Source organism: Penicillium concentricum (assembly GCF_028827145.1).
Source record: "Penicillium concentricum strain IBT 3081 chromosome Unknown utg000001l_segment0_segment0, whole genome shotgun sequence".
Lineage (NCBI taxonomy): Eukaryota > Fungi > Ascomycota > Eurotiomycetes > Eurotiales > Aspergillaceae > Penicillium > Penicillium concentricum.
The window spans coordinates 5,450,244-5,476,227 of NW_026622754.1; the positions used below are offsets into that span (position 1 = coordinate 5,450,244).

General features: G+C 48.0%; 10 protein-coding genes across 10 annotated transcripts; 3 read left to right on the top strand and 7 right to left on the bottom strand.

Moving 5' to 3' along the window:
- Positions 1 to 283: 283 nt before the first annotated feature.
- On the bottom strand, positions 284 to 1,525 carry N7517_002082 (NADH:flavin oxidoreductase/NADH oxidase; the record flags this gene model as incomplete). Its single annotated transcript, XM_056719812.1, has 1 exon — positions 284 to 1,525. The coding sequence occupies one exon, from the start codon at positions 1,523 to 1,525 to the stop codon at positions 284 to 286; it is 1,242 nt and encodes a 413-aa protein (XP_056583947.1).
- Positions 1,526 to 2,985: 1,460 nt separating this feature from the next.
- Positions 2,986 to 5,429, top strand: cat2 (bifunctional catalase-peroxidase Cat2; the record flags this gene model as incomplete). The annotated part of the gene is made up of 4 exons (XM_056719813.1): positions 2,986 to 3,041; positions 3,127 to 3,449; positions 3,514 to 3,551; positions 3,612 to 5,429. 4 exons carry the CDS (start codon positions 2,986 to 2,988, stop codon positions 5,427 to 5,429), a joined length of 2,235 nt encoding a protein of 744 aa, XP_056583948.1.
- Positions 5,430 to 7,293: 1,864 nt separating this feature from the next.
- On the top strand, positions 7,294 to 8,364 carry N7517_002084 (uncharacterized protein; the record flags this gene model as incomplete). The annotated part of the gene is made up of 1 exon (XM_056719814.1): positions 7,294 to 8,364. One exon carries the CDS (start codon positions 7,294 to 7,296, stop codon positions 8,362 to 8,364), a length of 1,071 nt encoding a protein of 356 aa, XP_056583949.1.
- Positions 8,365 to 9,386: 1,022 nt separating this feature from the next.
- N7517_002085 (uncharacterized protein) lies at positions 9,387 to 11,279 on the bottom strand (the record flags this gene model as incomplete). Its single annotated transcript, XM_056719815.1, has 8 exons — positions 9,387 to 9,587; positions 9,662 to 10,069; positions 10,120 to 10,489; positions 10,539 to 10,697; positions 10,755 to 10,811; positions 10,865 to 10,932; positions 10,989 to 11,082; positions 11,137 to 11,279. The coding sequence occupies 8 exons, from the start codon at positions 11,277 to 11,279 to the stop codon at positions 9,387 to 9,389; spliced, it is 1,500 nt and encodes a 499-aa protein (XP_056583950.1).
- A 631-nt stretch (positions 11,280 to 11,910) lies between these two features.
- N7517_002086 (M20 family metallopeptidase) lies at positions 11,911 to 13,332 on the bottom strand (the record flags this gene model as incomplete). The annotated part of the gene is made up of 4 exons (XM_056719816.1): positions 11,911 to 12,134; positions 12,200 to 12,339; positions 12,393 to 13,189; positions 13,240 to 13,332. 4 exons carry the CDS (start codon positions 13,330 to 13,332, stop codon positions 11,911 to 11,913), a joined length of 1,254 nt encoding a protein of 417 aa, XP_056583951.1.
- A 229-nt stretch (positions 13,333 to 13,561) lies between these two features.
- On the bottom strand, positions 13,562 to 14,158 carry N7517_002087 (uncharacterized protein; the record flags this gene model as incomplete). The annotated part of the gene is made up of 1 exon (XM_056719817.1): positions 13,562 to 14,158. One exon carries the CDS (start codon positions 14,156 to 14,158, stop codon positions 13,562 to 13,564), a length of 597 nt encoding a protein of 198 aa, XP_056583952.1.
- Positions 14,159 to 14,763: 605 nt separating this feature from the next.
- Positions 14,764 to 15,738, bottom strand: N7517_002088 (uncharacterized protein; the record flags this gene model as incomplete). Its single annotated transcript, XM_056719818.1, has 1 exon — positions 14,764 to 15,738. The coding sequence occupies one exon, from the start codon at positions 15,736 to 15,738 to the stop codon at positions 14,764 to 14,766; it is 975 nt and encodes a 324-aa protein (XP_056583953.1).
- A 1,823-nt stretch (positions 15,739 to 17,561) lies between these two features.
- Positions 17,562 to 19,368, top strand: N7517_002089 (GMC family oxidoreductase; the record flags this gene model as incomplete). The annotated part of the gene is made up of 3 exons (XM_056719819.1): positions 17,562 to 17,601; positions 17,653 to 18,366; positions 18,419 to 19,368. The coding sequence occupies 3 exons, from the start codon at positions 17,562 to 17,564 to the stop codon at positions 19,366 to 19,368; spliced, it is 1,704 nt and encodes a 567-aa protein (XP_056583954.1).
- Positions 19,369 to 19,574: 206 nt separating this feature from the next.
- On the bottom strand, positions 19,575 to 23,269 carry N7517_002090 (bZIP transcription factor; the record flags this gene model as incomplete). Its single annotated transcript, XM_056719820.1, has 6 exons — positions 19,575 to 20,007; positions 20,064 to 20,492; positions 20,573 to 20,739; positions 20,809 to 21,146; positions 21,987 to 23,106; positions 23,171 to 23,269. 6 exons carry the CDS (start codon positions 23,267 to 23,269, stop codon positions 19,575 to 19,577), a joined length of 2,586 nt encoding a protein of 861 aa, XP_056583955.1.
- Positions 23,270 to 24,451: 1,182 nt separating this feature from the next.
- N7517_002091 (BZIP transcription factor) lies at positions 24,452 to 25,732 on the bottom strand (the record flags this gene model as incomplete). Its single annotated transcript, XM_056719821.1, has 4 exons — positions 24,452 to 24,949; positions 25,001 to 25,266; positions 25,449 to 25,464; positions 25,679 to 25,732. The coding sequence occupies 4 exons, from the start codon at positions 25,730 to 25,732 to the stop codon at positions 24,452 to 24,454; spliced, it is 834 nt and encodes a 277-aa protein (XP_056583956.1).
- Positions 25,733 to 25,984: the final 252 nt, after the last annotated feature.

Genomic DNA, 25,984 nt, shown 5'->3' on the forward strand with positions numbered 1-25,984 from the left:
TTCGATGAAATGGAGGAAAATCGCTTTAACGCTGACCCGGTCAAAAACTTAGTCTTGAAGAGAAGGCTTTATATGAATATATCAATTGCTTTAACGTGGAGCTTCGATAGATCGCTGTCCCCGAATGTCTATTTACGACACATGATAGATGGATCAAGAGGTTTGTTTAGTTCTGGCCCTGGTAGTTCATTCCATTCCATTGAATTTTATATTTTTAATTCGACATTGTCCTTCGGGTCCGCATGTTTCATCTTATGTCCGTCTAAGAATAGGGTTACATCCATCAAATATCTGGATCATTGTACCTCGGCTGACTCCTATGAAGTTGTGTCGGCCATTTCACTCTGACACCCAATTCATAGGCAATATCCAACACCAGACTCGGATTACGCGCAAATTCGCGGGCGATGATGACGACATCTGCTTTCCCAGAGGCCACGACATCCTCAGCTGTCTTGCCATCCCGGATCATACCCACGCTTGCAGTAAGGAGCCCCTGAACTCTGTCCTTGATTTCTTGAGACAGATGTGCCTGATAGCCTGGACGAAGTGGAGGTAACTGTTGATCCGGCACTAGCCCGCCCGAGCTCACGTCTATCAGATCGACCCCAAGGGGCTGTAGCAATTGGCATAGTCGCACGGATTGTTCAGAGGTCCAGGACTCTCGATCGGGGATCCAGTCTGTGGCACTGATACGATAAAAGAGCAAAGTTGTGTATGGAATAGCGGCACGAATGCCCTGTACAACCTCCAATGCGAATCGCACACGATTTTCGAAGCTGCCACCGTACTCATCGGCGCGCTTGTTGGTGAGAGGCGAACAGAACTGATGAATGAGATAGCCATGGGCACCATGTATCTCGATCACATCAAAGCCAGCTTCTACGGCAAGCTTTGCAGCATTAACAAAATCGCCAATCGACTTCCGAATCATTTCCTTGGTCATGGCGGTAGGTATCGGCCAAATTCCATCATCTTTATAGGGGAGATTGGACGGAGAAATCAGGTCGTCTGGAAATCCATTTTCTTCTTTCTTTGCTGGCCGGTGGCCAAGCCACGGAGCAGTCACACTAGCCTTTCGGCCGCAGTGCTGCAATTGAACACCAGCCTTTTGTCCCTGGGAGTGAATGAAGTTGACTACGCGCCGGAATGACGGTACCTGGCTGGCTGTCCACAGCCCTGCATCTTCCATTGTGTTTCGACCTTCAGCTGAGACGGCCGTGGCCTCGCAAATTGTGAGTGATGCTCCTCGGGATGCGTAGGAACCTAGTTGGACCAAATGCCAGTCAGTCAACTCCCCCGTCTTGGGGCAGGAGTACTGGCACATAGGAGAGACCCAGATCCGGTTCTGAAATGTGGTCGAGCGGATGGTGATCGATTCGAAGATTCGGGGAACCGGTAGACTCTTATCATACATGGATAATAGAGACCCTGCCGGAGGCGACTGGACGGGTGTAAAGAAGCCATGGTCTCCCGACATGGGCTCATTGATAGCTAGCTCTTTACTTCCATTTGAGCCCGCCATTTTGGAATCAAATACAAACACAATTTAAATATAGGAGTGAACAGCCATTATCCATTTGATCTTCAGATTCTCTAGTTGAAGACCATTGGTTATAAAGATATTGATTTCTAATCGGTCAAGGGGAATTCCAATGTTATTCGTCGCAAAGCAAAGACCTCGATCTAGCTTCTTCGGTCCAGATCGGAGTGACTCCGGAGTGACTAAAATAGGAATAGGCGGAATGTTCGGCTACCAGGTAGTTTATTTAGCTAATTCGTTCATTTTCAACTTGACATCTCACTAATGGTAGTCTATAGGGTCTTCCTTGTAGCTTAATGCCTTTTAGCTGGCCTCTGGCCTCCTTGGAGAGTTTAGAGAAATTTCATGACTGTGTGAGAGATATATATTTCTGGTTAATGTAATTTTTCAATATCATGACAAGACGGGTTTTTGATTTTCTTGAAATTAATACAGAATTCTCAACGACTTAACGAGAAGCTATATAGAAGAAATAAGCGGGATAAGGATATAGAAGTATAGTTATGTCTGCGGTTCTCGCCAACCCCATGCGGGTGTTCGGTTACCACGGCTCGACGTAAACTCTTAAAACGTGAATGTGCCTTTTGTTATGGGTTCACATATAAAAGGCATATGGGGTTTATGATTCATTTTTTAACTTTAATGCCCAACAGAAATGATAAACATTGTCCATATATGGAAGCAGGCTCCATTTTATATCTGTTTGGAGTCGCACCACTTATCATCGGCATGTCTTCAGTGATATTAGTCTATAAGTTCAGGAATATAGGTAGATATAAGTGAATGAAAGATCTGTCCGAACAAACTCCTAGAAATTATGGTCGGCTGGGCTCTTAGGGAGCGAGTAGGAGCAAAAATAGAACCCCACAAAAGGGAGAGAAACAAGAGACAAAATCCTGGGGTGAAGAATGTGTATATATTTTGTACCCTTTGTATGGGTACGTCATACAAAAGATACCTAATCTATTCCCAACGATTTTGGAAGTTCGAGCTAATTATTATTAGTCAGAACCGAGGGCCAGACCGTATGTACAAATAACATTTCCTATATTAATGTTCCCCCAACATCTAGAAATGGCCATTTGGTCAGCATATTGAAGCGTGTAACACACGGATCCAGCGCGTCTCGGCGTATTCCGCCAATGAATTCTTAGTCAACTCATGAGGTCACCCCGTTATATTCTTCCCCGCACGCCCCAGATCCCCAATTGTATAGCCAATGATAAGGTGAAGAAATACAAATTGGCGTCATCTTTTATATAGATTTCCCTTTAAACTAGCAGGGCATGAAAGTCCGCCCCCAAAACAAAGCTGTTTAATACGCGACCCGTCATTCGGTCCCAAGGTGTAGCATTTAAATTGCGGGGGTGTCTCTTTCCCAACATCCGTCTCTTAAGAACTCTCTTCCTCCCCATTTTATTTATCATAACAAAACTTACATTATGGGTGAATGTCCTGTTGCACACAAGAAGAGCAATGTTGCTGGTGGTGGCACTCGGTATGGGTCCCTAGTTCTATCTCCCTCGGCACATTTTAGACCCCCACATCCCGCGATGGTTCAAAATACTGATCCTATGCTCCAGCAACACTGACTGGTGGCCAAATGCCTTGAAGTTGGGTATTCTCCGCCAACATACCGATGCCACCAACCCTCAAAGCAAGGACTTTGATTATGCCGCTGCTTTTAAGACCCTCGATTACTGGGGCCTCAAAAAGGACCTCCACGCCCTTATGACCGACTCCCAAGACTTCTGGCCTGCTGACTTTGGTCACTATGGTGGCCTTTTCATTCGAATGGCCTGGCATAGCTCAGGAACCTACAGAGTCTTTGATGGACGTGGTGGTGGTGGCCAGGGCCAGCAGCGTTTCGCACCATTGAACTCTTGGCCCGATAACGTCTCCCTCGGTAAGTTCTCATTAATGATTGAGGTGACATTTATATCATGCTGACATGTATCTTCTACTTCTAGATAAGGCACGCCGACTACTTTGGCTCATCAAGCAGAAGGTGAGTACTATACAAAGACTTAAATCTTTCTAGCTTTCTCTATACTAATCCGGTACTTAGTACGGCACCAAAATCTCATGGGCAGATCTTCTGCTTCTAACTGGCAACGTTGCCCTGGAATCTATGGGCTTCAAGACATTCGGATTTGCTGGAGGTCGTCCCGACGTCTGGGAAGCCGATGAGTCGGTGTACTGGGGAAGCGAGAACGTCTGGTTTACTAACGATGCTCGTTATGAGCCCGAGACCGAAGAGGAGAAGGCTAAGCAGAGCGATATCAAGACTCGTGATCTCGAGGACCCGCTGGCCGCGGTAGTCATGGGTTTGATCTATGTCAACCCTGAGGGCCCTAATAGCAACCCCGATCCTGTCGCTGCTGCCCGAGATATCCGTATCACATTCGCTCGTATGGCTATGAATGACGAAGAGACCGTCGCCTTGATCGCTGGTGGTCATACTTTCGGAAAAACACACGGTGCTGCCCCTGCTGATAATGTCGGCGAGGAGCCTGAAGCCGCTGGCATTGAGTCACAGGGTCTGGGCTGGAACAATAAATACGGCTCCGGAGTCGGCCCTAATGCTATCACCAGTGGACTGGAGGTGACCTGGACCAGCACTCCTACCAAGTGGAGTAACACCTTCTTGGAATATCTCTTCAAGTTCGACTGGGAACTGACCAAGAGTCCCGCTGGTGCTAACCAATGGGTCGCCAAGAATGCGGATGATATCGTTCCCGATGCCTTCGACTCAAGCAAGAAGCACAAGCCTCAGATGCTGACCACCGATCTTTCTCTGCGTTTCGATCCTGCTTACGAGAAGATCGCCCGTCGTTACCTTGAGCACCCTGACGAGTTTGCTGATGCATTCGGCCGCGCGTGGTTCAAGCTGCTGCACCGTGACATGGGCCCTCGCGCTCGTTGGCTGGGCCCTGAGATCCCCAAGGAGGTCTCCATCTGGGAGGATCCCATTCCTGCTCCCACATATGCTCTGATTGACAACGGCGACATCATTGCCCTGAAGAACGAGATTCTCGCAACCGGTATTGAGCCCTCCAAGTTGATTGCCACTGCCTGGGCATCGGCTTCTACCTTCCGCGGTGGCGACAAGCGTGGAGGCGCCAACGGTGCCCACATTCGTCTCGCTCCCCAGAAGGACTGGGATGTCAACAACCCAGCCCAGTTGCAAGAAGTCCTCAGTCTGTTGGAGAACATCCAAAGCCGCTTTAACAGTGCCCAGAATGGTGAGAAGCGCGTCTCGGTGGCTGATCTGATCGTGCTTGCTGGATCCGCTGCCCTCGAAAGATCCGCGGGTATCCCCGTTCCCTTCACTCCTGGCCGCAATGATGCCACCCAGGAGCAAACCGATGTCGATTCATTTGGCTGGCTCCGACCCTTTGCCGACGGCTTCCGTAACTACGGACACTCGACCCGCCGCGTGCGCACTGAGCAGCTCCTTATCGACAAGGCGCAGCAGTTGACCCTCTCTGCCCCTGAAGTGACCGTTCTGGTTGGTGGTCTGCGTTCTCTGAACGCTAACTGGGATGGATCGAACCACGGTGTCTTCACATCCCGCCCTGGCCAGCTGAGCAACGACTTCTTCGTCAACTTGCTCGATATGAACACTGTCTGGAAGCCAATTGGCGAGGACAGTGAGCAGTTTGAAGGTTTCGACCGCAAGACTGGCGCCAAGAAGTGGTCTGCTACCCGTGTTGACCTGATCTTCGGTCACCACGCTGAGCTCCGTGCTATCTCTGAGCTGTACGGCAGCGCCGATGCTCAGGATAAGTTTAAGAAGGACTTTGTTGCTGCTTGGGACAAGGTTATGAATTTGGACCGTTATGATATCCCTTGTTTCCCTGCGATCGGCCGTCCTCGTCTGTGAATAATTTGTCGATCACGATCTCGTTCTCTGCAGTGTTATTTAGCTGAATCATCAATGTACTTTGTCCTTCATTATGACTCCATCATTCAGATACTCAATGTATTGGCGAAAATTCACCCATTCCCGAAAGTTGCTCTGCTATGCTGCCGCATAGAGCCCTAGTTCTTTGACTTCCAGCCACCGGCCTAGAGATTGAGACGACAAGCGGATGCTTCTTCATCCAAGAGTGAGTCCGAAAAGATTTCCAAGTTTGACCAGTTTGACCGGTCCAGCGCACGGCCCAACTACCATTGGGAACTAGGCCGTGCGTTGGGCCGGGTACAGTAAGATCCATATCCATGGATATCAAATTCAAAAGTGGTGACCTGCATTGAAAAACCGGGATATTCCTTCAAGTGCCGTAATTCCGCTATGTCCGAAATGTGTAGATGCAAGTAGGATAGCTTATTAGGTTAGAGAAGGCTCAAAAGTAAGAGGTCTCGACGAGAGAAAGAAAGACCATGTAACATTCGATAAAGGTGGAAGGAGAGAGAAGGAAATAAAAAAGAGAAGAGAAAACTGCATCTCTATTTCAGATAGGTGCTGTCTCGATGCTGATATATGCCCCAAGCGTTCCAAAATCACTCCCTGATAATCCGGCCCTTTATCGACGAGGTTCAACAGGTCCACATTGGGTGGATCAAATAGGCGGTCCCTCAGTCGCAGTGGGCAATTTCTCTTCTTCATCTCATTGTAGGACTGGCTTGTTTTCTTCGCATACCGCAACTCATATCGCGGTTTTCCGACGATGGGGGTGGTGACTGGAAAATCCCTGACTACCCGAAACTGGATGTTGATCGGGAAGAAACTCGATGAGAATCAGGATATGAGAGTAGATATCACACATATTAAGATCAGATGTGTGCAATAAGGGGTATATGGGTATATGGCTTGGCAGAACCAATCTATTAATATGGTAGGGAACACGGAGTACTCCGTATATCCCACCTATGTAGCGTTTGGCTCTTGAACTTTTAGATAGGCTCGATCTGAGTGTCATTCCCTCTCACCGTTTTGGACATGTTGGATATTGGAGCAGTGAATGTAGACTTTGCTTTTGTAGTACCTGTACAACATATAGTAGACATGACTTCATTGTGCATAGTACCTTGCTCCTGCCCCTGATGTTAGATATTCCCAGCCTAGCGGGTGCCAAGCCTTCAATATTATCAACATCAATTCATTCCCATTCTCTTTCTCTCTCCTCCGGACTCCGAAAACTCCATGTGTCTTCAGATCATTACCAATATCTGAATTCATGTTAACAAGGCCTGGGCTCCTATCACGGAGCGCCACCAGCGAGAAAATGTGATCAGTGCACAAATTCTGGCTGGGTTTCTTTGTTTGAGATTCCGAGAATCCCTGTCTGGCGCGCCGATAGTCGACCATCCTTCAACGTGTCCAATAAACTCTCAACCCAATATCATAAGGGGGTCGGATATTTGGAGCTTTCTAGGATCTTCATGTTGCCAGAGATCATTTCTACCAATGGCAGGTTTTGAATTCATCTGCGATTAATAATTGTCCAATGAACCGGAATATCTGTCCCAGATCCCCGTGTGCTAACATCATAGACCGCATTTGCCGCATTTTTCTCTCATTTATGCGACGGAGGATGACCCTCTAGTGGTATGGTCCGCCGTAAACAACAGTCAACTTTATCCGGTATCCGGTCCCACCCCGTGCCCTAATATGAGGGGCTGAAGGGTCTACATTTTGATATTATCTGTCAGCCAGGTGGGACTTGTGTCCGAACTGTGATCAATATACCCTTTCTCTTTCCCACCGGTTGATTTATCCGCATGTCTCAACCCGTTCACACCCCATGGATAACCCAATCATCTCCCTCCCTCCGGATGTGAGCGCGGTTCTAAATATCAACTTCACGATCGTCCAGGTCGTGTCTATGTTCGCAATCGGAGCGTGGAATTCATTGGAAGTTGTGATTGGCATATTCGAGAGGTTCAAAAGGTATCGTGGGCTATACTTCTGGAGTATGCAAATTGCGGCCTGGGGAATATTGTTACATGCCCTACCAGCTCAAACTGTCTATACGGGAGTGGTATCTCCCATTATCATGTCAGCCCCGTTCCTCGTCGGCTGGATCTGCATGGTGACCGGGCAAGCGGTAGTGCTATATTCAAGACTACACCTCGTTGTGGCCGACATCCGCCATGTACAATGGGTACTATGGATGATCATAGCCAATTTTTTCGTCCTCCACGTTCCCATGTCAATCCTCTATTGTCTCAACCTTCGTCACAATTTACCATTTGACCACTCAGCGACAATCTACGACCGCATACAGGTAGTAGTATTCGCCATCCAGGACACAGTAATATGTGCCATCTACGCCCGCGAAGCACTCCGAGCACTTAAGCCCGTCTTCGAAGCCAAAGGCCGCCAAGGGCGAGGGATCATCTACCGAATCGTCTTCGCCAATATCTTCGGCATCGTGCTCAACGCTTTAATCCTTGCCGCCGAATTCAAACTGCACTACATCGCCATCAGCTTCAAAACAGTTGTCTATAGCATCAAACTGAAACTTGAATTCCACGCTCTCATGCAGCTCCGGGAGCTGACACGCACCTATCCATGCGCTCTATGCCAAGGAGTTCATGGTAGTCCTCGTGGCTCATCCGAAATCAATATCTTCGACATGTTCGTGCGTAATCCTCGGTCACAGGATACTGAGATGCAAACCGTCTCCGGTATTGCGGGGACCCCGAGCACAGCGGACACAGCGCATGGCGGCACATACCATTTCCACGAGGCAATGCGCCAGAGGATATCGACTGTGAATTCTGATGAGTCGCAGGCAAGTGCTCGGCCTCGGATCCACTCGTCTGATACGCATTCTACGGTTGAAATGACACTGATCGAGCGGCCGAAGTAGGAGCAAGTTTTGTTATCTTTGAGGGACATCACTTTGCATACACGATTTCATATAATACAAGATGCACTTCGACTCAGGATAGTCGAATCATCAGTCATCATTGGGCGGCCACCTTTTTCAATTTATACCCATGTCGTTATAGACATGTCTGTTGTTTTTGCTGCTGTTTTTGTTGCTATTGCTATCTGTTTTAATATGTACTTCTCCTGTCCTTTGAAAAGCTTACACTTTCATATAATATACTGATCAAATTTATATGTAACGTCCATCTCTTCGAACAATCTTGGAACGCATAGGGTATAACACAGCATCACGTGGTTATAGCGCCATGAAAGAATAGCATAAATGTGAATATGAAATGTCAAACAGGGTATCTGTACGAAGCATATTTCCCTGAAAGAAGTTGCGGGCTGAAAGAAGACCCAGGCGCAACACGTGTGTCGGGCTTGCTTATGCAGATGGAAAATATCACATACTAATGTAACAAAGAGACTCGTCATATCCGAAGCCATGACAGCCTGGTGTATGAATAATAACGGGGATTGTTCGAAAGAGGGGGCAATGAGGGCAATGAGGCCAATGCTCGCCGAGGTTCAAACGTGAACACGGGAAATGGACAATGAAATGGAAAATAAACGAAGTCTGAGATAGAGTGACAGGAGTGGATGGCTGAGTTTCCCAAACGAACACGGGTGACTGGTTGTCTTTGTTTTTGAGCTATCGAATTGCTTAGTGACAGGACCAACAGCCGTTCTCCCATTCGCCAGGCTTGTAGATCGAACTTCCCCGGATAGTGACCGTGCACGAGACAACGGTCGGATGATAGCGCTGGTAATAGTGGAAACTCTTCGCTGTTTTCTATACAGCCTTGACTAGTGCTTCCCCTGAACATCGAGGGTTCTTGTATAGCGCTAACGAGTTGATCAGCGAGGTTGAAAACTTTCTCATATATTTACCAAAACTTGCGAGTTGGATAACATTATATTGACATGGCCTTATTCGATATGGCCACACTTTATCAGCTAGAGAAGATACCGGAAGCTATCAATCTCGCGATCTGTCTTGTTCGATAGTTCATCCTGCAACTCAGCCCCCACGGTCATCTGTTCAGGTGAACCATACAACCTATCTCGTCGACGGTTCTCCCACGTGTAGTATGAAAATAAGCACAGAAGGAAGAAAAGACTCAAAATCAAGCCTGACATAGAAGCTTTGATGCCAGTCTATAGCATACAGTCGAAGCGTTAGTTGCGTATTTTGCAATAAAAATTCCAGCAGAAATAAAATCACCACTTACCGGGTATGATGGCTCCTCCGAGGCAAGGAAAAATTGAGGGCCCACGATATTTCCCACGCAATATGCGATAAAAAGTAATGAACTAACCACGCTCTTCTTCGAAAATCCGGCCACATTAGATGTAATGATACTCAACGACATGGGAAAATTTATCGCGTATACGACGGCTAATGTCAACCCAACCATCCGCCCAACTTGATCATCGGGGTCAAGCTTCCAGATGAGGATCAAGCCTATGATGGAAATAATTGTCATGAGACACATTCCTAATATACGGGAAGATGGAATAAATGTCACGGTGATCGAGGTGATCAGCAAAAACACGATCTGGGCGGCGCCCTGAGGCATTTGCATAATAAGGGCCTTGAGATCTGTGAACCCGAACCCGGCGGTGATAATCGAAGTAAACTAGAACAACATAAGCTTTGACATCTAGTGACAATGGGGCCAGTACTCACGCTTGTAAGACCACCGTTGGCCAGACTCGAGCAGAAGGAGTTCACAACCAGAAGCCACGTCTGGGGGTCTTTTAGGGCTTCAAGCGCCTGTGACCACTTGAACACGCCAGTATCCATGACTCCAGTTTTATTCGTTAATGTTCGCTGCACAGCAATAGCACGCTCGTCATGTTTCAAAAATATGGCCTTGGCAGGCGAGTCCGGCAGCATAGCAAACAAGACAAGACCATAACCTGAAGTGATGGCGCCGAGAATAAGGAACAAAAGTTTCCAGTGGGCAATTGCTGACGTATTAATTGTCCCAATACCGTAGGCAATCAATCCACCAATAAGTACAGCAACGAAGTTTCCGAAGAACCAGGCAGATTGTCTAGAGCTTGTTAGTAAGTCCTAGGTCCACCTCGATTTGGAAGTCTCACCGTACGGGCTGTTCCTCGCGTTTATAAAACATTCCCGTGAGCAATGTGAAGCCTGGGGCAATTGCCGCCTCACCTACCCCCAAGAAGAAACGGACGGCCATAAGTCCACTCCAATTCGAGCAAGCAGCATGGCACATTAGGACTCCGCCCCAGAGGAAGCTTATATAGTCAGTCTCATTGTCGGGGCCATGGATCGTTCAATTGGGAAACACATACACCGAGATTGCGATATATTTCCCAATGGGGAGTCGGACGACGATATATGAACTAGGCCTGTTGTCGGGTCAGTATTTGAGATGGGAGGTAGAGGAAGTTTGAATATATACCAACTCCAAGCAAAATACCCAAAATAGAAGATCGCAGATGCCCATGAATATTCTGATCCGTGCATGTTCTATAGCATTCTGTAAGCATATATTCTGTGACCCACGGCTATATAGGGATGAATACCAAATCCTCGCGTAAACCAAACAGGGTCGCCTGACTCAGAGCGAGCTTGTCGAGGAATTGGAGGAAATATGCGACTCCCATCAACGGCACCAGACTTCCTTGGATCAGCTACCTATACATAAAAGTATTACTCTGCCAGAATACTCACATAAGATCGAGCTTCCACAGCACTTTCCGTTCCTCTTCGGGTGTTGATTGAATAGCGAGCACTTGGCCAAGATCGAGGTCCCGACCAAGTGACTCACCTCCCTTCAAATCCTTCTCATCTAGGTTGTTGTCGTAAGATTGCATCGCGAAAATGACACAAATGCAAGTATTTCACTAAAGGAGACACATAGTGCCTTCTTATTCAAAAGCCCACGAATCCGGTATCGCTCTCGACTTCTTCGCCACAAAGCTCGCTTGAACTTGCTAGTCCTAAAGCCCGGTACTCTTCCGTAGTGGGCCCTATATCCTATCAAGGGGAAGAAAGTCATTTCTCTGCCAATTAAAACATATGGTTTAATTTTAGGTTATTATCAAAATTTCCCCGCGATGTTGATCCCGGAGAACAGGCGAGTCTGCCAATCGGGTAAATCAATCTCGGCACCCCACAGTACGGTGTCAGTCAATTAAAACCCCCTGGTTGCAATCAGCACGGAGCCGATCTGGGGGAAAATCCACTTCCCCCTCAGCGGATGTTAAGTACGGCAATTGACTGCGCCGTCGAGGATCCGCGTCTGATATAGGGGAGGGGTCCAAGCGATGTGGTCATCCATGAACACGAGGGTTCGAGATACGCTACGAATGCCGCTCTATTCCGCGATAATTACATGTATCAATGGTCTTTGTATTGACAGGGGAGATGTGTCGTCATACACTGCACTTCAATTTCGGAAGCTCTCACATGAAACACGAAATCACGCTAAATCCAGCCTATTATTCACAGTTCCAGGCCTTTCTCAAAGTCCGACTTGATGGCAGTGGCGAAACTTTTGTCGACTAACACTCTGCACGCCACCACGGCCATTCCCGCTGCACAGTGCAAACTGCGCTTGAACCCATCCTCGGATCCAGCCCCGGCAGTAAATTCTGGCGTGTGGTTAACACCATCTGCGTAAATATAGAATCCACCATGGAAGCCAGGTACTTCATATGAGACGTTGCCTAAATTGGAGTGAATAGTCAGCCTCTGACCATACCCATGGACTGTAATCAACCTCAACACTCACCCATATCAGTTGATCCTCCGCTAAGACCTCCTACCTGCCCTGCGGCATCGAAGATAGTACTGTGGCCCATGGCGTTCATAGCAGAGACGTAGCTGTCACAGATGGGCTTATTGATCTTCATATCCTTATACGCGGCCTCCCTGGCAAATGGTCAGCGAAGCGTATCACAATGGAAAGTCGCCGATTGTCATACCATTCATATTCAACCGTGCATCCAGTAGTAGTCCCAGCAGCCTCAAAGCATTTGATCACTTTCTCAGTCAATGGTTTGAGTGTTTTTACAGTCTCCGATCGAATATAGTATTCAACCGTCGTAGAGGCAGGAATAACATTGGGTCTATCTCCACCTCGCGATATAACCCCATGAATCTTTTGCGTAGGCAAGATCTGCTGTCGCAGCATTGAAATGTTCACATAGGCAGACACCACAGCATCTAGAGCATTGATGCCCTCCCATGGAGCAGCCGAAGCATGCGCCGGCTTGCCGGTGAAAGTCACCTCAACCTTGTCGTTTGCGAGATACTGCCCGGTGCAGGAACTCGAACTAATGAGGTCGGGGGCGCCGGAAAGCACCGGGAATGGATGGACCATGAAGCATGCATCCACGTCTTTGTATGCTCCCGCGTCGATGAGCAGGAGCTTTCCACCGCCACCCTCCTCGGCAGGAGTCCCTAGCAGCCGAACCGAATAGCCAATTTCATCCGAGTATAGAGTATTCATTGTTTCACAGGTAGCTAGGAAGGCGGCGATCGAACTCGTAGCGATCAAATTGTGTCCACACGCATGTCCCATTCCTGGAAGCGCATCGTATTCTGCATTGAAAGCCATGGTACGTCCGCCCTCGCCACGGTTGTAGATCACCTCGAGCGCCGTCTCAATGCCATAAGCCTTTCTATGAACCTGGTATCCATCCCCGAATGACTCGAAAAGTTCGCAGATATTGTCATGGGCGCTGTACTCCTTGAATGCAAGCTCGGGGTTGGACCAAATCTATCGAATGTTATTAAAGTCATAGTGTACTTGCCAAATGTAATACACACCTTCTGATTGATTTCACTAAGCTTGGATTCATAGTTATCCAAAGCCCCACAGACTTTGTGGATGATCTCTGCTTGTCCTTTTACTGGCAACATCTTCTTGAATGACAAAAAGATCCGAATTGGTCGCGAATTCTGCACTGGGTAGTGCAACCCTTTTACAGCCAAGAAACGACCTCGGGAATCCCATGCCGAACATCACCTCCGAAGATAAAAACATCAAAGACACATCCCAAGTGGGGGCGGGGGAAGCTTAGAGGATTCCGCAGTGGAGAAGCAAGACCATCAGTCTCATTCTATTATGCAATCTACACTCCAGCGCCCACTAACTTCCGTAAGTTGACCCCGTAAATAAACTTGCCGAATGAGCCTGGATAGGTCTCTGATCCAAAAAGACCCGCATTTCAACAATCTGCAGATCCGACTCGTCGCGGCCTTCCAAATCAAGGACATTGAACTCGCGGACTCGGACCGCGAACTGGTCAGGATCAGCGACAAAAGTTGTTTCGGATGTCGCTTCAAACATGACCGTGCGCTTCATTTGTATGTTCCCTGCTAGCGGGGCATAGAGCTGTCCTTTTTGGGCGATCTCTTCGTCTGGGGCGGTCCTCTTGTACGACGTTTCGACGGGCCCTATGTCCCTCCCAAGATCTATATCCCAGGCGAGATGGACCTGGTGATGGAATTTGCAGATATGACGGCTGCGCACTTCCATGAGCGGGACTGCCTGGCTTGCGGCCGTTGGTGGATCGCTGCCGATGAGGATGGGAGCGCTGGGTGTGAAGAAAGGGGTGACTTGATTTTCGGCGGGGGTGAGGGAATCTAGTGCTGGTAGGAATCGTTGGAGAAATTTAATACCTGGCGAAGCTGTGGGAGGGATGGACTCGTAAGGGCCATGGTGGATTGTGACGGTGCTTTCCATGCTGCATGGACTACGGGAGGATTGTGTTAGATCTAGATATTTTCCGGCTGATTTTGATCTCTGATGGTATGTCATGGCGACGTAATATTGTCATTGAAGTAGTTACATCATGAGCGTCGATAGACTGCATTAAATAATTATTGTGGCCAATGTAAATATGGCACACATGAAAACCGCAGTATGATGATTTGGCAGAATTTTGTGTAGTTTGGTTGGACCACATGATATATTGTACAGCCAGCAGGAATTGACAACAAGGCTATTCAAATCTTGCGCTGGGATGCAGAAATCAGCATGCATCAAATTGTTGATGCGCCGGAAGAGCTGCGCAAATTTGTGGTTGCGCGAGTGAGATGAAACCAAGAGATTTGGATTCAAATGAGCGCGATATGGTTGTTTTGAAGACTTGCTGAAGCGACATGGTTGTGAAGAGCAGACGAAGCAGGATGTATAACGGCATCGATTACTCCCGAAAGTCTTCGCCATATGTGACCAGTAGAAAGCCAGTGGGAAGAGTAAACAAAAGCCGGCGGGGTTGCGCCCCTGGAGGATTATTTAGGCATTTTGGTCTAAATGATAGAAAGTTCATGATCAACAGTCCGACCTCAGGGTGGATGCATGCTGTTGTCGGTCGACCGGGTAGATGGTCGAATTCTGCGCTCAGAACTGGGCAGACTCTCCACGGACATTGTATCCCAGCCCCTCCGTCCCTGTCGCGACTCCAGTGGGGCTGCATGAGTGACATCCGATGTAAATTGGGTAGGATCCACGAAGCCAGGGTATTCTTCATGATCGGACGAAGTGGGTTGCGATCGAGGATTCTGCACAATATTGACCAGCTTTCCGAGCACACCGAACTCGAGCTTCAACTTGATACTGTAGACCATGGCCTTCAATGTAGTCTGCAGGTTGAAATACCCAATGTATTCCACAACGAGTAGACAAACGTCGAGCAATATGATGACGAAATTGATGGCCAGCAATTCATACATGATTCGAGACCGTCGTCGGTCCTTGTCTGGCATCAGTCTGAGCAGCTTCACGGTCTCGGTGATGTAAATTCCCGAGATGAGAATCTCTTGCGCGCAGAACCAGGCCAGTTGCAACCGCTCCATGATATTATATCCGCGACTGGCTGGCGGAGTGGCAGCGTATGCGTTGCAGAAGGTAAGAACGGTCGTTGGTATCAGGAGAAGCATTGCGTCGATGATGATCAGCCAAAGAACAAACCGAAGCACTTTGGTGCTCTGAACCACCAAATGAAGCCGAGAGTATAGGACCACCGATTGGCCCGGGACCATGACGTAGAAGCCAATAGTGGTAATAGTCAAAGACAACCATAATGGTGCTAGGGAAAAAAAGCCCAGCAGATAGCCAATGGCGTGAGGGATCACCCCGAGGACAACCGAGAGCAAAAGCGTCCAAAAGTAGAGTCCACGATAATGAGTAAAGGTCAAAAACAACAATATGAACAATTCGAGGGCGTTGTATAATGCGATGGAGGTGAAGACAATCATCAATGTGCGCACTGCCACATTATTGCCATGATATCCACGCAGCCCCTCAGGAGAATCCGACATGTTTACGGAATCCGATATGTCTGGCATGGTCACCGGCTCAACCATCCTGGCTAGTTTATACATTCAATGGTGGAAAGGCCGTAGGGAGGGTATTTCATGGCTCGCTTGGTGAGAACCCCAGTACACTGTGCTTGAAATGTACCAGCTTCACAGCCATCATAATTGTGCTAGTCCGAGCAAATCATTTGCGCCGATGGTGTGTATGATTCCAAAGTATCGCGGTTTTCGGCTATTCGGACAAAAATGGGAGGGATTTCGGGAAGGGATTGAAATGGAGGATCGCAAGTTGGTCCAAAGGATGTGGAGGTGAATTTGGAGTTTCTGAGGACTTTTGAGGTCAAGGACTGAAGAGCTGGAAGCGAAGCCAAAGCAATAGCAGTATATAATAAGTTGAGTCGAGAGGGAGAAAAGAAATCCCCAGCGTATTTGCCCCCGGATGCCAAGCTAAGCCGAGAAAGGAACCCTTGTGAACCGCCACACCGGAACTTGGGCCTTTTTTTTCCAATTTTAGTTCTTTAGGCTTTGGAAAAATTAAGAGGATCTTTTCCCATTTGATTACCCAAGGTCTATTGTCGTATAACAGGGTTTAATTCAATTGGCGAACTTTCAAGGTGGCTGAAGTGGCTGAAGCTGTACGATACCGTCTAATATCCCGACAAATCTATGTACACCTTTGAAAAAAGAACGCCTCAATCTCTATGAATCTTCACAATTTTACGCTAACCTCCAGCCCCGGTATAGGGTGGGGAGTGGGTTCACTCACAATTGGCCAATCCTGCGGAGAATGACCTGGAACAACCGTGCGTTCGCTTTCATCTATGACGGTCTTTGGGACTCCCAACCCGTAATCTCTCTCTAATAGTTCAATCGGTATTATAATATGAAAAATATGCTCATGCGTTTTCGGCCCGTGCCCAAGATTCCCCCGGTATTCCAGATCTGTTTGCACAGGCCACAATGAATGCTATCCGGACTTCCCGCTATGGCTTTGCCTAAAGAAGCGAGTCAAGCGACTGGTCATTCCTGCTACAACCCTGGAACCTATTTCCGAACTGTCATCTTTCCGCTCCGCACTCAGCTTTAGAGCGAAACCTCCTATCTCTATACTGTCAATATTCTGCATTAGTCTTCTCTAGTCGCAATGTGAATCCCCATCGGCTTCTATCTTAATCGAACTTCTGTGGACTATTATCTATTTTCGAAATATCTAAACATCTAGTTTCTTGCGATACTTCGCTGTCGATTTGACGTTTCAACGACGTGTGATCTTTTCACAATTAGTGCAATGGGACCTGCTGCAGGCACTTCGCGAAAATTTGAGTGTTTGGGGTACTGGACTCTTATGAGTTGGGATTTCAGACCATCAACACAATACATTTGTTCTGATTGATGCCAGGGGGTACCATTCAAGCGATGGTGTGCAACAAAGAACGATGCTCATCCAAACCCCCTTGATTACCGATACCATGCCACCTTACCCTGACGTGCCATGAATTAGCGTATCCCTCAGCCGCATGCACAATCCCTGCAAATTTGACCTAATTAACGAAACCCCTAGGTTCAAATCTCCATTCAGCCATGTTCTAGATGTAAAAAGAAGCAATATTGCAGTCAATACTGCAGTCAGACCAGCACTATACCCCAGGAATTGATAGATGTACATTACCAGCTTATTATTGGCTCTAAGTGTTCCGCGTCATATATGTTTGCTTGCACTGCAAGGGGTTTTCAGCTGATCCATGGGTGAGGGGCCCGCGAGAACGTATATATATGACACGTTGACCTGCCAATTTCTTCAACTCTAGACACTACAAGGCTTCAACATGGAAACAAAAAGCAATTACGACTTTATCATCGTAGGAGGTAATCATGCACCAGACATACATACCGTCTCTCACACTCACACTTGAACAGGTGGTCCAGCTGGTTGCGCCCTGGCTGCAGGACTGGCTAAATCAGCCCAAAGACCTCAAGTCCTACTTCTTGAAGCTGGTGGGCGCAATGATGATAGAGCTTTGCGAGTAGACGGAAAGCGCTGGACGACATTCATGCAGGGAAGCATGAATTGGGGATACAAGACTACACATCAGGAACATTGCAATGGGCGCGAGCTCGACTATTCCCGTGGCAAGGGTCTGGGAGGCGGCTCGGCAATCAACTTCGGGGTCTACGCTGTAGGCACGCGGGACGACTACAATGAGTGGGCATCTAGAGTGGACGATGATACTTTTGGGTGGAAAGAGATGCAAACCCGCTTCAAAAAATTGGAGACTTTCAATGGTGCTGTCACTCTCTCGGAGAATCAGAAATATGCCAATCCCGTTGCTTCCGACCACGGCAATTCGGGCCCCCTGCGCGTCGGGTATGCAGATGATTGGGAAACGGACTTGTCACTCTCGCTAGATGCATTTGAAGCGGCTGGGCACAAGCTCAACTTGGATCACAACTCGGGTAACCCCCTCGGCATGGCCGCCACTATTAACTCCGCTAGCAAGGGAAAGCGCACTACGTCTGTTGACTTGCTTTTGGATGCTCCTGATAATCTTGTGATTGTCACAGACAGCCCAGTACAGCGGATTTTGTTGCAGAGCAAAAAGGCTATTGGAGTAGAGACTCGGACCAAGCAGTGTATGTTTCATTCTGAACGTTTCCTATTCACTTCATCTGACTTGGTTTACAGACTTCGCTTCCCGGGATGTGATTCTCTCTGCAGGCTCACTCGACACCCCGAAGATCTTAATGCATTCTGGAATCGGACCAGCTGCAGACCTTGAGAAGTTCAACATTCCAGTAGTCAACGATCTCCCCGCCGTTGGCCAGGGTCTCCGAGACCACTACTTTGTTCCTCTGATTCTTGCCCGTAACCCCGAGACAAATGACCGCAATTCGTTCTTCCAGGACCCTGCCGCCATGGAGACTGCAATGAAACAGTGGGAGGACAACAGCACCGGCCTGTGGACCCGATACAGCTGCCAGATCGGTTCTGGCTGGTTCAAATCAGACCGCATCACCTCCTCGCCCGAATTCAAAGCACTTCCAGCGTCCGTCCAAGAATTCATGAATCGTGAAACCATCCCCCACTACGAGTTGATCACCCACCTACCCATCCATTTCATGATGCCTGATATGTTCAAAGATTACAGCTATGTGGGTTTCTCGGCATTCATGATGAACGAGCAGTCCATCGGTGAAGTGCGCCTGCAGTCCTCCGATCCAGACGTCCCGCTGCTGTTCAACCCACGGTTTCTCGAGCATCCCTTCGATCGTCGCGCCTGTATCGAGATCTACCGACACTTGCTGGAAGTTAGTAGACAGGAGGCCTTTGCGAAGGACACTATCTCCACGCTGATCGGGCCCGCGTCTGAATCTGACGAGGACATCCTCCAGTTCTGGAAGAACTTCCTCTCTTCTAGCTGGCACATGACCGGCACAGTGAAGATGGGCAAGGCCGATGCCAGTGACACTGCTGTTGACACTCATTTCCGCGTGCGGGGCATGGACAACCTCCGTGTTGCTGATATGAGTGTCGTTCCTGTTCTCACTAACAACCACACCCAGACTACTGCTTACGTGACTGGTGCTACTTGTGCTGAGCTTATTATCAAGGAATATGGCCTGGATGGACAGTAAAGGATAAATAGTACGTAGATCATGGTATTGGCAGGTCAAGGTTATTCATAAATTTTGATCGGCCAATACTATTGCATTGTCGGTCTCTATCACATCAAAATTTTGTTTCTCAATCTATGCGGTTGCCCAAAAGTCCATGGACACACTCCAAGGCTGACTGCTCGCTTCATTGCATATGTCCTCGAGGTCATCAATAATGGAGCAATTCACTCAAAGTGACCCGACTTTGCCTTTGCCTGTGAGAAGGGACATGTAGCCACACCTCTCGCTTTGATTATCTCGATATCGGATCTCATCTCCGCCGCCCCATGCTCCTTCTGTGGATCCGGCCCGATCGTCATCAAGTCGTATCCTCCTGGTTGATACCGGTCTCCTCGCGCCCCAGGCACCTTTCCTCCCAGTGCTCTAACAAGCATCGCGCCGAGTCCCCATTTTGACAAGAAAGTCGGTTTAACATACCAAGGCTGCAGAGTCTTTCTCTGAAAGTTATATAGATGTGTTTCTTGGTTTGGCGTGTCCTGTACTAGCTTAACAGCACTGGACGAAGAGCGTGGAAGTGCAAGATATCGAAGAAATAGTTTTCGTCCTTCTCGGATGAGGGCCAGTAGGAACCAGAGGACTGGACCGGGGGACTCAAGACTGTATAAATTAGTAACCAAAGTGACTTGCATAGTTGAATGAGAGTCAAAATATACCAAAGGCTCGTTCTCATAACATCGTCCAAGTCATTACCCAGCATCTTCCGCACGCTTGTTCGTATGAACCCAGGGAGCGACGACAATGCGGAATCAACGTATACTCGCACGTATTGATCGTTCGTCGCCGTGGGCTTTGCCACTTCTTCTTCGTACTGGATTGTCCAGTCTCTCAATTCAATTGCAAAGTGCAGGCCATTTTGCCATCCATCGGCGTTTGAAGGAAGCACATCGAAGGGGATACCCATGTCTTCTCCCAGGTTTTTGTGAAAGATACCGAGAGCACATTTTTCAACATCAGTAAGCTTGCGCCATTCCTCTGTTTCAACAACATTCAGGATCTCGGCAAGTCCGTCTCCCAGAGTATGGAGAAGATCATTATCCGTGATTTTGTTGGCGCGACGGTAACGAGCATGTCTAAAAACGCCCCTGGTCAGTGGACAGAACAAACCACTTTATGTTTGCCTCGAAATAAAGGACAGAAAACCCCCGGAGTGCATCAAACATACAGAAAATTCATCCTGGCCACAGCTGATGAATATCGATCAGAATCCCTTGGTTTAGACTGCACCTCGCGCAACAGGATTTCCGTATCAACAGCGCGCTTTCCCGAATTACGCTTATTGTTTTGGCCTGTAACAGCGAAGAGTTTGGACATAGTCGGGATACCTCCAGCCTAAAGATACCTGAACTTAGCGGCATTGTCCACGGTTCTAATTGAACAGACGAAAACTTCGTATCGTACCTTCAATAGAGCAAGTTTGCGAGCTTTAGCAAAAGCATATGGAAACTCGAGCTCTTGTAACTGGCTTAGGATAGCGTGTGCTTCTTTGACTGTCATTTTTGACAAGTTTTTCTTGCCGGGTGCGAATGGGGCCTCAATCTTCGCCATGCGGCGGTATCGAAGAAGGCCAACCAATGCTATATAGCTGATGGAAGCAATAGCAATCGTCACCCGATATCTGCTCCATAGTGTACAGAGCAAGCCAGTGGCGTCCACCATTTCGTCAACGGACACTTGAAACGTTCGTTCTGTTTCACTGGTAAGCATTCGGTAGACAAGTAGGGTTTCCCATTTCTCAACTTGCCGTCTAAAGCTTGTATCTTTGAGTGAGATGAGGCTTATAAATTCCTTTGCCTATGCGGTTCTAGAGGAAGAATATATTCAGACGACGGAAAATAGGTATATATATCTTATGTGTGGCAAGGAAGGAGTACCGAGGCTCCTGGTTATGGTGGATCACTAACCCAACAAAAAGTCTCATGGTGAAATTCAAGAACATGAAATATTGATGGACTCTATATTGTTGGGCTCGGAATTCTCAAGCCAACCATGTTAAAAGCGTTGGAAACTTCTGATGGGACCTCGGAGGCATCACGATGATAATGTAATCATGAGGCTCCACCACACACATCCAGAGCTGCTCAGCTAGGCAAGATTAGGGCCTACCTATGTGCATAAAACATAGTCAAACCAAATGAATTGAGTATCTTCATTTGCTATGCACTCATTGCCAATAAATGATCTAATAGATGCAAATGATACATTAGACATCTATTTCCTAGTCTTTAGGTTTCTCACGGATGTCTGGTATGCTTCTTTGATGATATTACTTGATTAACCTCGCATTGATTCATACATTCATTGTCATTCTAAGATAAATTTCGCATCAAGGCTGAGCGAAAGGCAGTTTCAACATCAGATCGCCGGAAACCGGGTGCTCGTCCTAAGATAGCCACCCCGCGAAGGAGTCCTAGCATTGTGTTTAGAAACAGACTTTAACATGGTATCAGCGTAAAATCTCACCTATCAAGAAAGATTCAAGATTGAGTACGCAACGTGATTGTTGTTGAGGTAATGCCGAAACTATGACATCTGTGAAGCGTGAGTACAAGTATTTCTGGTAAATGAGATCAACTTACCAGTCTGCTGCTCGAAAAATGAGATGCGTTGAGTGTCCAATAAACCAGATTCAGGCTCACATTGGCTGGGGCTCGGTGCTAGATTATTCACGGTGGGAAACAAACTAGGTCCGTCCAAGTCCACACCTTGCTCTCTAAGATATCCTTCCACATCCCGGCAATCGAACCACTGACCGCCGAACCCAGAAAGCTCAAGATTACTCTGAGCCTGATGGACGGAATTCGAGTCACCGGAAATTCCAGGCATAGGTAGGGTACCGAGTATTCTTCGAGGGAGCCTCATCTTTGGGGGGTAGATGGGATTCCCTTTTTCATCTTTCGTTGTATAATGTGTTCCAGCTCCCCCAATACAATAAAATGGCAATGTAGAAATCTCCAGTGAGCTCCCTCGTCCAGAAGTGACAAGGTCCCTAAAGTAAGGGTGCATTTTTGCCCTATCCCTGAAACACGGGACAAGTCTGAATACTCGGAAGACTTCAAGCGGATCAGAGCGTGTATCATTAAATATTCGAAAGGCGTGCTCCAGGCTGGATCGTTTGAGTCTTCGAGTGAAGGAACTTTCCAGGAATGAATATGAATCGGGAACATTGGCTCCACCAAATCGATCGATGATTTGCACAATAGGTTGGTCATGATCCAATCCCCTCCATTCCTGCGTGGCAGGTGGGGACTGACAAAGGACCCTCTCCCCGTTTTCTTGATACGGGTTGACCTCGGTTTCCGGGGATGTATCAATGTATGTGGAGCTTGGCTCGGCAGTGGCTTGATGATGATCAGACATAGTACCATTGAGGAAATGGTCATCACACTGGATATTCTTGGGTGGTTGTGGAGTAGACTTCTTAGAGGCTTCTCTTGATGAATTGTTGTCGACGCTAGTTCCCTGAACAAAATCCTCGGACGAAGTCAGAAGACTCAGAATACTGTCAAAATCCCTAAGAAGTTCGCAATGTGTGTCTGATAGACTAGAGTGAAGAGTAACTCTGTAGTCTGCAAGCGACTCTGCGATTTTCTTCATCTTATGTTCGAGGAAGGCCACTTTTTTCTGTGACTGTTGAAGACTGGCTTCTTTCTTCAATCTATACGTTCTTTGAGCACGGCGGATTTGGCTTCGCCGATCCTGCGGGGGGCATCAGAATGTATCTTCCCCACTGTTTCTTATTAATTCCATGGAGACTAAATACCTCGGACAGTACAGCTTCGGGTGCATCGAGCCTGCGCCTTCCCGCACTCCTTGGCGGACGCTTTTGACCCATAACTGGCTTGGTTATCGATTCTGGCATTGTGATTCATCCAATATAGCTGCGTTGTAGATCAAGCCGAGGGAGATATTATTCTTAGGCCCGAAAAAGCTTTGTGGCAGGCGTTGAGCAATGAAGTGAGCATATTCTCGGTCCCTATACGTTGAATGGGCGAAGTGCTGATAATGTAATCCGCCTCGGTCCCCACCCGTGGCGTAGTTGGGATGGATTGGCCAATTGGGTCAGAATGTTGGGGTTCAATTAAATAGCTAATGTCTCTCGCTGATTGTTGAATTTCAAAAAAGATGAAGAGGAAAGAAAGAGTAGCTGACACGATGGACAATGGAGATTCGCAGTCTTTTTCCCCCGAGTTATTGCTGATGTGACCTGACATTTTGAATTCCAAGGCATTACTGAATCTCTAGTCTACATGGTTATAATTATTCACATCATTGTAGATATACTTGGTTATGCCAGTAGGAAATATCTAAGCTGCATGGTCGTAGGTATCTGAATCTTGCGTTTAAGAAAAACATGGAAGCTCTATCAGACTACGTCATATGGATACAACGGATCTAACTAGACTGGTAGGTACATGTAGGTGTCTGGGAGCTTTGCCTCAAAGGACTATCCCACATAGCTTCATTTCAATGGGTATGTTTAGACAATGTTTAAAAACACCGAAGGGTATCAGTATACTACGGAGTACAGCTCACCAAAACCCCATAGCACGGAGCAGCTCACAAGTGTCAGATCGGACTAAAGGTTTACTCCATGAGCAGACAGGAATCCCCGCAGGCGAAGTCCCGCTGGGTGGGTATGTATATCCGCGAGTTGTGATCAATCCTTTGAACAAGTGAGCAGATATATCGAATTGAAGTATGAAACAAATGCGGGAATAACAATGAATTTCCCCCATCAGTCTGCCACAATGGAAGCAAGAAATCTAAAAACACCACCGGTTCGCGAAACCGAAATCAAGAGTATGGAATCACTCACTGCGCCGCGCACCATTACGCAAAGGGTAAACATGACATAACAGTAAAGGAAAAAGACGCAGGAGATCCAGCCAAACAGGCGAGCTAGAAATATGGCATGTGTCGTTAAGCATAACGTAACACCGAAGCTGAATAACGCACGATCAAAGAAAAGACATAGACGCGGGTATCGAAAGGTGATCGCAAAACACGGGCAATCAAGACGGCGATGAAAACGACATGGCGATTAGTTGACCATAGGAAGACCGTGGGTAACCTCCTGCTTGTTCACACCGTCATTTCCATCCTGGTTATCATCTGTGCGCACCCGCTTATTCTGCTGGAAACTGTTGTTGTTCAAGAAGCTCGTGTCGTCAGGGTGCTTACGCATGCCGAGTGTGGCGGCAGCGATGCGGTTCAGAGAGTTCATGTCATCAGAGACAGAACTGGCGTGCTGGCCCTGGGGACCGGGGGTGGGCACGGAGCCCGATGGGCTGGAGTTCTGAACTCCGGCAGAGGCAAGCGCCATCTCAGTGGTGCGGGGCTGGCTCAAATCGATGTTGGCCGGCAGGTCGGGGACTTCACCCTGGGCTTCGAGAAGACGCGATTGCAAGTTGATAATGTACTCGCGTAGCTGGTAGTTCTCGCCCACCAGGGACTTGACCTGTTCCTTAAGGGGGTCAATGTTCTTAACTTCTTCCTCCAGCTTGCGGATGTAGGTTTCCTTGCGCTGGCGGAATGCGCGCTGTTATGATGATTAGCGAAGTACTCTGTGTACGATATCAAAAGGACATACCTGGGCAGCACGGTTCTGGGCAGCGCGCTTGGAAGTGGACAGCTCACGCTTGCCATAGCTCTTGGAGCCGCCGTCAGATGGTGGAGAGCCCTGGGGTTGGGTAGGGGTTTGGGGAGCGCCGAGCATGGCGCCAGAGATAGCAGGGTCAATGTTCGCCTGGTCACGGGGGCTAGCATTGTTAGGCTGCAAGTGCTGTTGCTGGCCTGGAGCACCCTGTGGGCGACCACCCAGGTGGTGCTGAGCAGCTAAAAGCTGGTCATGAAGTACTATAGAATCATGTATTAGCAATGGGTCACAATCACGTGCAACGCGCACCCCTATTTCGCCCCGGTGAGATGAGGGACGTGATCGGGGTTAGGTAGTTTTCAGCCTCAACCCCACGCATCCATGAATCTCCAAAAGTAAAGGCTATCAAACTTCAAGAGAGCTGTAAACTGCAATCACGTACCCTGATCCGCATGGTCCTATAGTCAAATGTTAGTATGAATCCACAGAAAATAACAATGGTGACGCGGGGAGACTGGATGGAGACTCGACGCGTCAAAATGTTGAGCCCCGTTCCCGACACGCGGATAACACGACATGACTGTCTTGTATCCAAAGTATCGAGGAAGTACTCGACGCGGGACCTTGGGCATATAGATCTGATGACAAACGCGTTCGAGATGGCCTGCTTACCTGAGCAGAAGTCTGCATGCTTGGATGCGGCGCTGGCGCCAGTGCAGGCTGCATTGATTAAGAAGAAAGGGTATTGGTGATGAAATTGGGCAGTGACTTTGCACAGCTCACTCAGTTTCCACAAGATTTGAGAGCAAAGAGAGCTGCTTTGCTGATAACAAAATACAGCCAAAATGAGGTAAGCAGTTACAGATCCGATGCTGTAAGCAAAATGATGCCCAGGTGGAGGAGGAGGATTACTTAAGGATTCTGAGTCAGAGGATTTGGGGCGATCGTCGATTTATGTAAGGAGTTGGTAAGCGAATT